Consider the following 14033-nt stretch of genomic DNA (forward strand, 5'->3'; position numbering starts at 1 on the left):
TGAATATGTAGATGTTGTAGACAGTTTAATGGCATCACTTTGGGGTCTGGTAAGTGTTAACACAGCGATTGCCAACAACATGAATCGATACCGATCCTGGTCTTACTTACATGTATGAGGGTCATCATTCACTGTCCATCATGGTCTCAACAAAACACTCATACATTTCCATCTCTAACTTTGTCTGCCTTCTGAACACCAGTTATTAGTAAGAACTCCTTCCTTGAAGCTTGGAAATAAATCTACATGACGAATGAGAACCTGTGGATGTGACAGTAACAATATTTGATGTACATTAGATTTGTTTTAAAGTAAAGCAGCCTTTAGAAACACCACATTTTGGCCTATTATTGATTGGAATCTTGGTATATCAGCCTATCACACTCTGTCGTTCTCAAATTTGGAATGTTCTCCTCCAGTAAAAGTTTGCTAAAAACCAAAAATGTCTCATATGAGAAACTTTACGTATTGCTCCTTTAAATCTTTGTGTTTTCTCTGCAGGTCCCAGAGTGTCCGGGTCCTTGCTGTCGTCGCTCTCTTCCTCGCAGCCTCTCCATCGAACGCCTCTCTGAGCTGAACCAGCTCCTGGAAGGTGAGGGAGGAGGAGGAGGAGGTGGAGGACATCCAGCAGTCAGGAGGTTCTCCCCCTCCTGCCTGGAGGGCGAGGAAGGGGATTCCAGTAACGGAGGAGGAGGAGGAGGAACTAGAGTCGGACGGAGCAGCCACAGACCGCACGGCGAAAATGAGTGTGAGTTCTGCGACACTTCCTGCTACAGCACCTCCTGCTACAGCACTTCCTGTTACAGCACCTCCTGCTACAGCAACTCAGGCTACGAGGGGAGGGGTCGCTTCTGCAGCCACACCCGCCTCTCATCCGTGGACAGCAACCGGCTCTCTGGCAGCACCGTGTTCTCCTCGCAGGACGAAGACGAAGACGAGGAGAGCGCCTTCGAGTCCATGCCTGACCCAGGCCAGAGCCCCGAAGGCCAGGAGGGGGGCGGGTCAGGAGGAGAGAGGAGAGCGGGGAGGTGGAAGGAGGCCAGGAGAGGAGAGCAGGGGGAACCAGCTGTGGCAGGGCCCAGTGACAGGAACAGCACTGGTGAGATAAAATACCACTTTCCTATTAGTCCTTTCTTCATTTAAAGTCAGTGTAAAGTAAGAATAAATATGTTTTCTGAGTTTGACATACCACAGAAAAGTGTGTTGATTAAAAAAATCGCCATATATATGAAATTAGGATTCCAAGTTGTGTAAAAAGCAGCCACTTTCTCTGCCCCTAAACACTGTGGGAGTGCCCGCCAAGTTCGCTAAATCCCCGCCCCCTACCAAGTGTCACCTGTCAATCAAAGCCACCACCTCTACCAGAAACATGGACACTACGTCTGAGAGCTTTCTGCTGCTAACTCAGCTGCTAGCTCGGCGGCTAACTCGGCTGCTAACTCGGCGGCTAGCTCGGCAGCTAACTCAGCTAACTGGCTAACTGTAGACTGTAGTAGTAGTAGTAGTAGTAGTATACCTCGACAGCAGCATGGGCGGGTTTATGCTAATCACCACTGCGTTAACACAGAAATATTGACAGAGTTTGTGAAGCCTAGCTCCACAATTCAAATCTAAATGGTTGAAATACTTTTTACACCATTTTTAGAAATACATTTATGATCTATTTAATGTGTGTAGAAGAAAATGTCTGAATTCACTTTACACTGTCTTTAAACTCACTGCAGTTGTTTTAAAACAAGATCCCAGTATAATAGAATAGAAGTGAACAGAATAGATTTTTAGTTTCTCAGTCTTCACATCTGCTTCTCACTTCGTTACATGAATATGGCATCAGTTTTTAATATGCAGCTCATGAATAAGTGTCAAAGTCTGCTGGGAGGCTGTGAGGGACAGCTGCAGGGAGAGGAAGGAGAACGAAAATGTGACTGAATATGAACAGAAGGTAAAGAGAGAAGGCACAGTTAAGAGAGTCAGAGGGAATGAGTGCTATGTGTGTGTGTGTGTGTGTGTGTGTGTGTGTGTGTAATCTGTGTAATCATCAGTCCATTAGTCTCCCTGAATTTGAATTTTTTTTCAAGATTCAACTCCTTGCAGCATGACTATCCAGCAAAACACAAACAGCATGTATGCAAGTAGAATTACCGTAAACTCTGAAATAGGGGCGCATTTATTTATCTCAAGAGAAAATCCTTCATTTCAAGTTTCTTTTATTCCATGGATTAAGGTAAATTCCACTCCTGCCATATTTGCCTATCCTCTTAAAAGAAATTCAACACTGATAAAACTTAACTTTAAATCCCCTATAAGCATATAGACAGGTAATAACACACTATAATATAGTTATAATTTTTCATCCAATACAGCTTTTCCTATGAAGACATATTTTCTATTATTGCAACTATGTCTTGCTACTGTAGATTGTTATTCATTGTATTTTTATACAGCAGCATCTGCTCACAGGTGCTACTCCATACTTTTGACTGGTACTGTACATTATAAAGCATTTATCCACCCTCGCTTTAATTGTTGCTACTTTTTTGGAAACTCTGCCTACTTTTATTAGAGAATACACAGTAAACCACGGTCACATCCTAACATCCTGTTCATTTACAGAGTCTGAGGGAAGTCACATTGTGTAAAAAAGGAAACAGAATTCCTTTTTCAACATGATAAATAATCTGATGATATTGATCAGAAACGTTAGTACTGTAGTGAGGATCCCCCATGTTCACATGAATGAGACTAATGCCTGAAAAAAACATTCATATTTAACATAAGCTGTAGATGAAGCCTGAAATGTTGAATACATGTATATTGAATTATTTTAAGTTGATTCAATTTAAACACTGAGTTAATAATGGAATAGCAGTAAGGTTTATAAGTAAAGTCAAGACTCCTTTAGTTCTAGCTTCTGTATATAACCTGCAGTGCAATGAGTGTGTTTGACTGGCCTGGTTTTACTGGATACATCATCATATTTTACACACTGTATTTGTACATTTAACATAATGACTGTTTTACACTGTGATAGGAAAGTAGGTCACATTCACACACCGTCAGTGTTGCAGAAACAAAATGAAATTCCCTCCTCTGAAATGCAATCGGCGCTCCGCCAGATTCCCTGCCAGGTTTGTTCTTTTTCAAAACACTTGTCTCTTTTTTTCCCCTTCCTGTTCCTCATCCACACACTGCCACATGCACCACTTCAATGTTTTATTTATTATTTCTTAAATTTTGAGAATAGAATTTCATGCTTACTCCCAGTATGTCCACACATAGAAGAGCCAAGTTTAGCTTCTGGGTTTTATTTAAAAATATCATATCTGGTTCAGTCTCTGCTGTTAATACTCTGATATTATGGATGTGATTCAATGCATATTTATGAGAAACACTTTATATATGATTTATAATAGATGTAGCATGTCAAACTTGAGCCTGTTCTTTATTATCTTCAAGAGCTGATTGAGTTAAAAATGTCATCCTGCATTCACACTGATTCAAACCGCTGTAGCTGCTGTCATGCAAATTTGTTGTTGTCCATTAAAAAATGTTCAGAGGAGACGTTTCTTTCGCTCTTCCGCCTCCTCTGGCAGGATGTAAACATGGTAGAAGAGCAGCGAGTGAGCAGAATAAAGGAGGAAGTGAGTGAGTAAGCTGTGGTAAGCGCAGAGTCAGTGTTATTTTAGGAGTAAACTGTTGGTGGAAGTGTGTGTTGTAGCCTTGTGGGTGTTCGCTTGGACAGGAGGGATTTAAAGCTTTATGCTGGAGTCAGTAAACATTTTGCAGTCATTATCAAGTGAGAAATGAACATGATGAGGTTCAGGTTGGAGTATATTCCAGCTGATTTGAGGCACATAGTGTAGGACTGAGAGCATTACTCACACTGATGTTGTTTCTATGCATTGTGACTTGACTTCATGCTGTGATGACGCTGATGTTTCTGCTGTTTGCAATGATGAATCTCACGTTAAAGACTTTTCTCAGCCGCCTTGATGATGGTGGTAATGTTCCTGAGAGAGAAAAGCCTCCTCATTAACGTTACAGCATTGTATATGGATTACATGCCACCAGGCTGAGTGCAGCTGATCTGATCACATTCTCATCTATAAGCATGTTGCGTGTTTATATATTCCAGTTCCACTTTGCATTGACACACATTCTCACACACATTCTGCTCCATCTGGAACACACGCTCTGACACAAATTGCATTTTAATAGCAAATGGAAACTCCATCAGAGGCTAACTCTATACAAACTGCCAGGGCCTATTAAGAGTACAGCTTATAGAACCAGTTGAGTATAGTGTCACATGTAGACTGATTGATTCTGATTTCCAACCCTATCACAAGACATTATGCTGATTTAGTCATTTCTGGTAAAACCATGGTTTATGTTCAATTGGAATGTTTGTTAAAGCTGCATTTATTAATATCTAATATATTAAAGAAGGGTCAAATGTGGAATAAATTGCTTGTTGATGATCCATAGAGAACTTTCTCCTTCATAATTCTACAGTACGTATAGGTATTAATTTGTACCAATCACCTTCTCTCCTCTTTACTTTGTTCTATTTTACCAAGACATAACTTCTATGTTATTACTGAGCCACATGCCTCCTTTTAATATTTTTCTCTACATACACTAACATTTGGAATGAAATTTCATCATCACATTAGATATTCTTCCCTCTTCTTATAATTTAAACATTTACATATTTCCTTCTTCTGAAACAAAACGATAATACTAATGGTTCAACTTCCTTTGTTTTGCTAAATGCTGTATTGTTTTATTGAGAATTCACTCTTTAAAAATAGGCATAGTTTTACAAGTCATATAAATATATATATATATACACACACATATGAATAATATGTTGGTGAATCTTTTATATTTTCTACTGATTATATTCTCTCTGACAGTAGGAAACCTGCTAGAAAAGAGTTTCCAAACTGTGTCAGGTTAACAGCTGGTCATGTTTTGCATTGCTCTGCTGTTTTTCCCGCAATGAAATAAATGAAATGCAATTGAATTATCACTCACTCTGCAGCTCTACAGAGCATTTTAGTGTCTTTCAGCTGCTCCGTTTGGTCTTGATGCTCTTGTCAACCTCATGTCCAGCAGCAGCAGCAGCAGCAGCAGGCAGATGTTTTCTGCTCAATAGCTCTGATCAACCCACAGTTCACTACCTGCCCAGCAGCAAACAGAACACACACACACACACACAGTTAGTGACCAGCTGGTGAACATAGTGGAGCATTTAGCAGCTAAAGAGCCAGATATGATCCAATGTTAAAAAGATTTAACATCGGACTTACATTAATCAGGTCGACACAGACATATACACAGCTCTAAATCAATGCTAATGTGGTGTGAACAGGCAGCAGTTTGCTAACACATTAGCCATGAATATTATAATGATAATATATCAATTTTGTGTTTACAGCTTGTTTGCTGAGACCAAAAAGACTAATGAATACTGTTATAATGTTAGTTCTAGATTGTGACTACAGTTAAAAACATAAATGCAGACCATAAACTCCCCTGTAATAAAACTGGATGCACTACATCACACTACCATCCTCCTCCACACCCCACTGTCTACCTCACTACATAAAGAACACACTACCACCCACTTGCCAGTGTCTGGGGGATTCCACCAGTGGTATAGTGTCCCCCAGTGTCATGGTAACTCACCACCCAACTGTCTCTCTGATGTCCTGTAGGCCCAGGCTCCTCCCCTCCTGTTGGCCATCTTCCAGTCCTTCGACCCAGCCATGACCTAAACCATTTTCCTGCAGCCACTGACCAAGCCTTACCTCCAAGTAAGAACCAGCACCTCCCAGTCTTACTCTGGAGTCACACCTTGGTTTGCTGTGAGTGTGGCAGTCCCTGTGTGTGTGTGTGTGTGTGTGTGTGTGTGTGTGTGTGTGTGCATGTTTCATTCATGTGCATGTTGCTGTGTATGTTTGCTCGTCAAACATATTCCACTACCTCTGTGTTTGCAGACATCATTTCATCCTCTCCCTCCCTTCATGCATAACTCCTTTATGTTTACACGTACAGCTTTACACTGCTCTGTGCTGCTTGCTTGGGTTTGTGCTGCAACAGAGGGGGGTCTTCAACTTTTTTCCGTCGTTCTTCTTATGCAAACACAGAACACAGACCTGAACCAAAGCGTAGTCACATTCAACCTGACAACACACAAAATGTAGAGTGTGTTTGTCCTGATATAGTGTCAGATCAGACTGGAGGACTGAAAGCAGCTCATGCATCTTATACAAAAAATTGCTACAACAACTTCATGAATGACAAAACAAGCTCTGTATATAATGTGAGTATTTGAGGCAGTTGTTAATTTAATGAGACAAAGTGTTGTATAATTTAAAGTGTCAGCAACAAACTGCCAGTTCTCACAATTTATGGAAGTTTTATAGTAAAAACTCAGCCACTGTCACTCAGCCTCATAATTGTCAGTCACACACCGTACGAGATACCTAGGTGAGAGGAGGGTTCCCTGTGTGGACTTTTCTTTTGTGTGATGAACTGACCAGAACCTGAACATCATCAAATTGAAGTAAAGCAACAAAATAGGAGAAATTAGCAGTTATTGGTGGCATTTCTAAGAGCTAACCATCACCAACACATCAACACCTACAAATCAAAGGATTTTGTGTTTCCTGCACCTTTTAGTTATGGGTTGGCTAGAACCTGACAGATATATCGGTCAGCTGAAATTATCGGCCGATATTGACATATATATATATTATTTTATATATATATATATATATATATTATTTTATATATATATATATATATATATATATATATGTATATATATATTGACATATATATACATATATATGTATATATATATATATCGGTGAGTATGCTGTCCAATATGTGATATTTTATATATTATAGTTTTTTAAAGTTATATAAGCAGAATTTTATTTATATTTGATATTTATATTTTTATTTATATTTCTTACTTCAAGTTTAATATTTGTATGTTTTGTTTTTTGTCTTTTTTTGTTCTGGTTAAGTGTGCCTAGTTTGGTCTATGGTCAGTCTTTGTTTAGTTCTGTGTTTTTTATTCATAGCTAATTATAATTATTAAATTCCTAGTTTACTGTTTCAGTGCACTGATGTCATTTTATGCAATGAAGTTTATTGTTAAACCATAATACCCATAATAACCATAATATATCAATATCCATTACATATCTTTATTAAAAGTGGTCAATAACCACATTTGAGGGATCATTGCAAAAAAAAGTATGTTTAGGTATATTTCTCACATACATTACATCACATACATACATTATCCACCAATACATTGATATTTTAATTTTTTTGCCCCCTAATAATAGTATTGGTATTGGTCCCTAAAATCCAGTATCAGTCGGGCTTTGTGTTGACATGTGTTGGCGTGTGCATGATGGATATCCTGTGTAACCTGTGCATACATCCTCATACATTAATAGCCATGTAAGATGAACCCACATGTATATTTTCAACCCTGACCCCCAATGAGTTGTAATACATGTGTTTGCATGGGGAAAAAAACATATTAACTATTATTATTGCTTACTTCATGTAAGCACAGTTCTTTAACATGAGCACGGGTCTAATCAGTCAGAATAAATGGAAACACTGTGTTTGCAGTGCCTTTAATAGTACACTGCAATGAAGTTCAAGCTCAACAGTGGGGGTAGTATATCTAATGTGAAGAAAGGTCAGCAGCAGACTGACATACTAAGCTGTTACATCATCTGTTTGTTTGCATTGGAGCTTTTTGAAGCCCAGAGTTGCTGCTGATGATCGTTTCCTTTTGGAGCCAGGACCTTCCAAATAAAGAGTGTTTTTCTGTCACTGCTTTGGAAAGTCCATACTAACATGCTATTTATTACATTAAAAATATTTTTTAGTATGCCTAAAACCATGGTATGAAACCAGTAGTAAGTGAAGTGCATACTATTCCAATTCCAGTATTACAGTATGCAAGTGCTGGACAGTACGCCAGCATAAGTATCTCACAATGCAATGCAGTAGTGACAACAACAGTAACATGACACACAATGGCAGACAACAACCAAGCAGCTCTGGTGTAACTTCAGTAAGGTTCCACTTTGCTAGGTGTGATATATTTTTTAAATTAGTTCAGACTTTATGGTTGGAACGGGTTACCATGGTTACACAAGGAAGCTCTCAGGAAGTGACGTGAAAACTTCACCTCAGTGCGTCTGAGAAATTGCATACTACTGCTTATTAACACAAAAGTATGTTGAACTATAGTACACATATTGAGTATGTGATTTCGGATGCAGTGTGTGTGTGTGTGTGTGTGTGTGTGTGTGTGTGTGTTTGCAGTGATAATGAGGGTTCTGTACTACATTGTCAAAGGTGATGTTAAATAATAACAAGGCCTTGAAACAATCTGATGGCTTTTGTTTAAAAAAGATGAAACAAGTGAACACTACAACAATAGCAGCTGTGTCAAAAATAAGAAATATTGTTTAGCTTATAGTTCACCATAACTGATAAATATGAATATTTTATGGATATGTTGTGAGAGGTGTTAATGTATGATTCTGCACAGCAGTTCCATGCGTTACCCACAATTCAGGGGCAGTGTCAGTTAAATCAAAGTCAATAATTAGAAAATGAAAGCAATTCAATATTTTTTATTTGATACATCAATTCAACCTTTGTTTCCATTATTGCACAATTCAGAGCATGTTCAATCTTCTCACGCCATGGACTGGGTCCACTTATAACACTTACAGGTGCAGAATTACACTTACATTTAGTGACACTCAGCTGATCTTTGTGTTTGAGGAGGAGAATAAAGTCCCCTTCAATCACTGCCTCATTTCTATAGCCACTAACTGAACAAGTGAGTGTCATTATTAAATCACACCATCACCTTAAACCTGACCCAAACTACCTAGAAATCCAATCCAAGGTAGCCTGAACACTGACTCCTAAAATATGCTCAGGACTGGCACTACAAGGCTGTTTTTTTGTATGTGTGTGTGTGCGCGTGTGTGTGTGGGCAGAGAGCTGTTGTGACAACCAACATAGGGTTTTTCTTTCCTGAGGGGGCACTCTTCATCTTCCTCCTCCTACTCCTACAGCAGTTAGTCAGAGCTGAGGAAAGCTGTTACAGTCCTTGTCTCGCACATTCACACTGCGGCCATTTATGAGCCAAACGGAATTATAATGGAGGCACATCAGTCAGCCACAACAACAACCACAGGTTTCCAGTGAGGGTCTTTAAAACTGCCTGTTTCTGCCCTCTGTAGATATGACACAAATGTAATCTCCGCAAACCATCCAGGCCAGGCATAAATTAACACAAATTACAAAGTTTCCAGTCATCATTAAGGGAACAATGCTTACAGTTTTGACCTATAGAAACCTCAATAAATCAATTATTGATTATAAGCTAAACATCTTTAGTTGGAGAATGTTCTAATCTTAATCCTGTTATGTAGAATACAGTTATGTTATTTCTGCCTGTACTGGTGCTAGTAGTTTCAATCTGTGTCTAATAGCAGTCAGTTAGTTTTTAGAATTTTTTAGTAATAAATGTTTGTGCCTTGAAACAACATTGCTGGATAACACTCAAAATATATGAAAAAAGATGATAGGAAATACTTGAATGTAGTTTATTTGCTTAAAAGACTGACACTGATTTATAACACTGTCTGACCCATGACGGACAGTTAAAAAGGATATCATCACTATTTCTCAAAACCTGGAGCCCCAATTTAAAGTTGAAGTATGTAACTCTGACACCAAGCGTTTAGAAATGGAACTGTGGCCCACGTTCAAAACACTGGAGAGAGCTGTTACTCTTTGCCCCCTCCCTGCCAGAGTCTACACGGGTTGCCAGTTGTTGGACGTGATCCTGCACGCACGTGAGACGAGTGCAACATACACAATGCGAAGTGACCCACAGTCAGACATCCCAACCTGTTTCAAAGGCATCTCCTATACATACCCTGGTTTTGTTTCTCAAATTGTCACAACGTATTTGAGAGTCATAATGAGTTTTTTTTGGTTTTGTAACATCAGACATTATCTGCAGTGTTCCTAGCTGCAGCTCAGTGGCAACTGGCAACCTGGATGCTGAAACGCTACTGACTTGGTGATTGGTAGCTAGGTGGTGGGTGGCGTATCAGGTCAAAACACAGAATGACAACATAAACATGACTTGAGGGCTGCAACTGAACTTTTCAAATGTGAATATTCTGGCTGGACTACTACTGTCAGTGATATCAGTGTTTGAAATGAACATGATTCCTTAATGTCTGGTGACATTTAGGGCCATTTTATGATTACTTGGAATATATTTGTTACATACAGCTACTTTAATTCAATTCATTGTAGCTACAGATTCAGGTGTGTTATGCCAGTAGCAGTTAATGTAGCCTGGAGCTGCTAGCCTTCAGCCCTCAGCCTTCAGCTAAGATAAGGAGCTACAGAGGTCTGCTAACCTTACTCCTCTCAATTCATTGTACTGTAGCTACAGATTCATGTGTGTTATTCTAGCAGCTAATGTAGCTTGAAGCTGCTAGCTTCCAGCAGGGATAAGGAGCTACAGAGGTTTACTACTCTCACTTATTTCAATTAACTGTACAGATGTAGGTATGATATGCTAATAGCAGCTAATGTAGCTTGAAGGTGCCAGCCTCCAACAGAGATAAGGAGCTACACAGGTCTGCTAACCTCACTCCTTTCAATTCAGTGTAGTCACAGACTCAGGTGTGTTATTCTAGCAGCTAATGTAGCTTGAAGCTGCTAGCCTCTAGCAGAGAGAAGGAGCTACAGATGTCTGCTAACCTCATTCCCTTCAATTCACTGTAGCTAAAGATTCAGGTGTGTTATTCTAGCAGCTAATGTAGCTTCAAGCTTCTAGCCTCTAGCAGAGAGAAGGAGCTACAGAGGTGTGCTAACGTCACTTCTTTCTAACACTGATGTTTCCGTTAACAAACAGGTTAAACACACTCTTGTACAAAGGCCACTATATTCACTTGCTGCTGCTATAATCAATATGTTTGTAATGACACCGGATTATAAACAACCATGTGTATGTGAAAGTGGTCGGTGGTGGTGAAAGAGACAGAGAACTGCAGTTTACCACAGCTTATTGATTATTTTGTATCTTCAGCTCTTTTGGTTTTTGGGTTTTCTACAGTCTTACTGTTCTAATCAACCTTGTTTCCTGCCGTTGACAGCTGAGGCTCTGGTAAACCCACTGTACACTACCTCTCAATGCTAATGTTGCTCTGTGTGTCTGTAGTTAAGTAAGCCCTGGCAACTATATAAGGTGAAAATATGTTCATGTTAAGCTTCTAGCTTGCTCCACTGCTCTGATGTGGCCAAAAAGCCTGTCCATGTAGGTTGAAGGTCTTAATTATTGACAAAAATAACTTTATAAGGAGATTTTTGCAGCCTAATGAATTTTTAGTCCTCTCATTGTAGATGAATTCACTTGTTTTGACACATTTGGAATTGATTCCATATTGATCATGTCACTTTGCACACTTTGTCATGCACACATTGACTTGCAGTTGCTGTATTCCTGCACTCTATTTCAGATTTTAGTTTTTAACAAGATGGAAAAATAAGCTAATTCTCCAATCAGTTTGGCTTGGATCCGACGACCAATCAGCTTGTCAGAAAAGACCCACAAGTCTTGGTGATCTCCAAGGCGAACATCACACCATGCATGAAAGGATTAGCTACCAACTTAGTTTCAGACATTATGCACAGTATTAGTCGTTGCAGTGTGAAAACACCCAACCTACTCCACTTCTGTTTCTCTTTTAAGCAGAAAGTTCCTGTGAGTGGATGACGGATAAAAATAAGCAAAAAGATTTCTGAGTGGAGGATTCTGAAATATGGATTAAGTGATTTATGAAATCTAGGATTTTTTTGCCCCGTTTAGTAACACAGTTTAATCTATTAAACTACAGATTACTGACCCACACAATGCTACCTGTATGAATGTCAATAGCTTGTTTAGTGAATTATAATAAAGCAAATGGCATCTTAATTTATACATGGTTAACAGTGTATTCTTATTGGATTAAAAATAATAAAATGTGTCTCATTATGTGTACATTTGAAATGGAGCTTCACATTTGGAAACTGATAAAATGTGTGTTTAACAATCATATTTATTTTCCAAAGAGTGCACAGAAGAGTATTCCATTAGTTTTTTAGGGAGAATGTCACATCCAGCTGACTGTAATGATTGACAGGCACATTCTTTACAATGCAGTAGTAATGTAGTAATGTCACTGATTCCCCTCCCCACCTTTTCATACTGCCACAGACTGGGAAGCACGCATCGACAGCCATGGGAGAGTTTTCTACGTGGACCATGTTAACCGGACCACGACCTGGCAGAGGCCGAGCAACGGCAGCAAGTGTAACCATGGCATCCCTCGATCGGGATCCACCCAACAGATGGAGCAGCTCAACAGGAGGTGAGAGCGGGAATCCTGAGAGAGAGAGAACTCCAACTGTAATCAGGCACTTTGCATTACAACTGTGTGTGTGTGTGTGTGTGTGTGTGTGTGTGTGTGTGTGTGTGTGTGTGTGCGTGCGTGCGTGCGTGCGTGCGTGCGTGCGTGCGTGCGTGTGTGCCAATACTATCAACCAGTACCAACACTGCTACAACATAGAGAGGATTTCATTTGAGATTTGATTTGGCTCTTTATTTATCATCTCCTGCACAGCCTGTCTCTGGCTTTTTTATGTTCGTATCTAGCTCAGTGGAGAAGTGAAAAAGTGTATTTTTTCACTTGCCTATGAATAAAAAAATACAAAATTTGATCACATCTAAACTAAACTGAAACTGTCCATGCTATCATTTTAAGTAGATGTACAAATCCCCATTTTTCTGAGAACCTTCAGGAATTATCCATGTGTAAAACCTTCAATGTTTACAACTTATAACTGATAGAATGAATAAATAAATAAATGTTAAGCCTATGAAGGTATATTTGATTTTTGATTTTGCATTACCATGCTAACCAGAGTGTTGCAGAGTTCCTTTTCTCAATATTAAGCATTAAGAGATACAGTATACTGTATGTTAAAATATATCACACAACAAATAACTCCTGAACATCTGACTTTCATTAGTTTTTGTCAACTAAACAATGATGTGGAAGCGAAACAGGCAGTGAGGATTGAAGTGAGAAAAGCAATAGTGAATAGTCTCAGTCAGTACTGTATTGTAAGCTGATGCAGCTTCTATAGTGGAGTTAGACTGACATCTGCTGACTGCTAAAGGAACTCAAACCATCAGCCTCTGTTTACGTAACACACATGGCATGCAGAGACGTACAATGCATATTCAAATATAAGCTCACATGGAATACATTATGCAAGACCTCAAAATATGAAAGAAATAGAAAAAGCAGCTAATATTTTACAAGGCATCAGGTTTGGTCCTTCATGCTCAGAGGACGGCTTGTTTGTGCAGGTACCAGAGCATCCAGAGGACCATGGCCACAGAGGAGGAGGGTGGCAGTCAGAGGTTAGAGAGGAGCAACAGTACAGAGACAGAGACTGATTCTGCTCCACCAACAGGTACACCTCTGATCCTTCTCCCAATTTAAAGTATCTTCTCTGCCTTATTATAGAATTCTTCCTGCAGGTGTTTTGTATTGTGTCCTTGCTCATGTTTGTTTAGAGTAGTGGTTCTATTTTTTCTAGCTGTAGTATTCTCACACACTGTAACTATATAATTATGAGAGTATGTTTATTACGTTACAACCTCCTTAAGTAAGTATGCAAAGTAATTTAATGCTTGTCTGTCTCCAGGCCCCTCCTCACCTGTCAATCACCAGAAGATCAGCCATCTCCTCCAATCACCTGCTGTCAAGTTCATCACACACCCAGAATTCTTCACCGTGTTGCACAGTAACTATGTAAGTAGAACACTCACACCTGACAACAGCCTGTGTGAGGAAACACACTGAGTCAAATCATATGATTTCTACTTCAAAGTT

The 14033-nt window shown here is 39.3% G+C and overlaps 1 protein-coding gene across 1 annotated transcript in view; it reads left to right on the forward strand.

Annotated features, from left to right (window-relative positions):
- Window positions 1-14033, forward strand: part of LOC128382244 (E3 ubiquitin-protein ligase HECW1) — a 67072-nt gene that overhangs the window by 38606 nt on the left and 14433 nt on the right. Inside the window, exons 11-15 of the mRNA XM_053342235.1 lie at window positions 502-1099; window positions 5730-5822; window positions 12347-12500; window positions 13505-13611; window positions 13846-13952. Of these exons, the coding sequence (XP_053198210.1) occupies window positions 502-1099; window positions 5730-5822; window positions 12347-12500; window positions 13505-13611; window positions 13846-13952 (1059 nt within the window). The remainder of the gene's footprint in view (window positions 1-501; window positions 1100-5729; window positions 5823-12346; window positions 12501-13504; window positions 13612-13845; window positions 13953-14033) is intronic.

The sequence above is a fragment of the Scomber japonicus genome, chromosome 21 (assembly GCF_027409825.1).
Source record: "Scomber japonicus isolate fScoJap1 chromosome 21, fScoJap1.pri, whole genome shotgun sequence".
NCBI classification, from domain to species: Eukaryota; Metazoa; Chordata; class Actinopteri; order Scombriformes; family Scombridae; genus Scomber; species Scomber japonicus.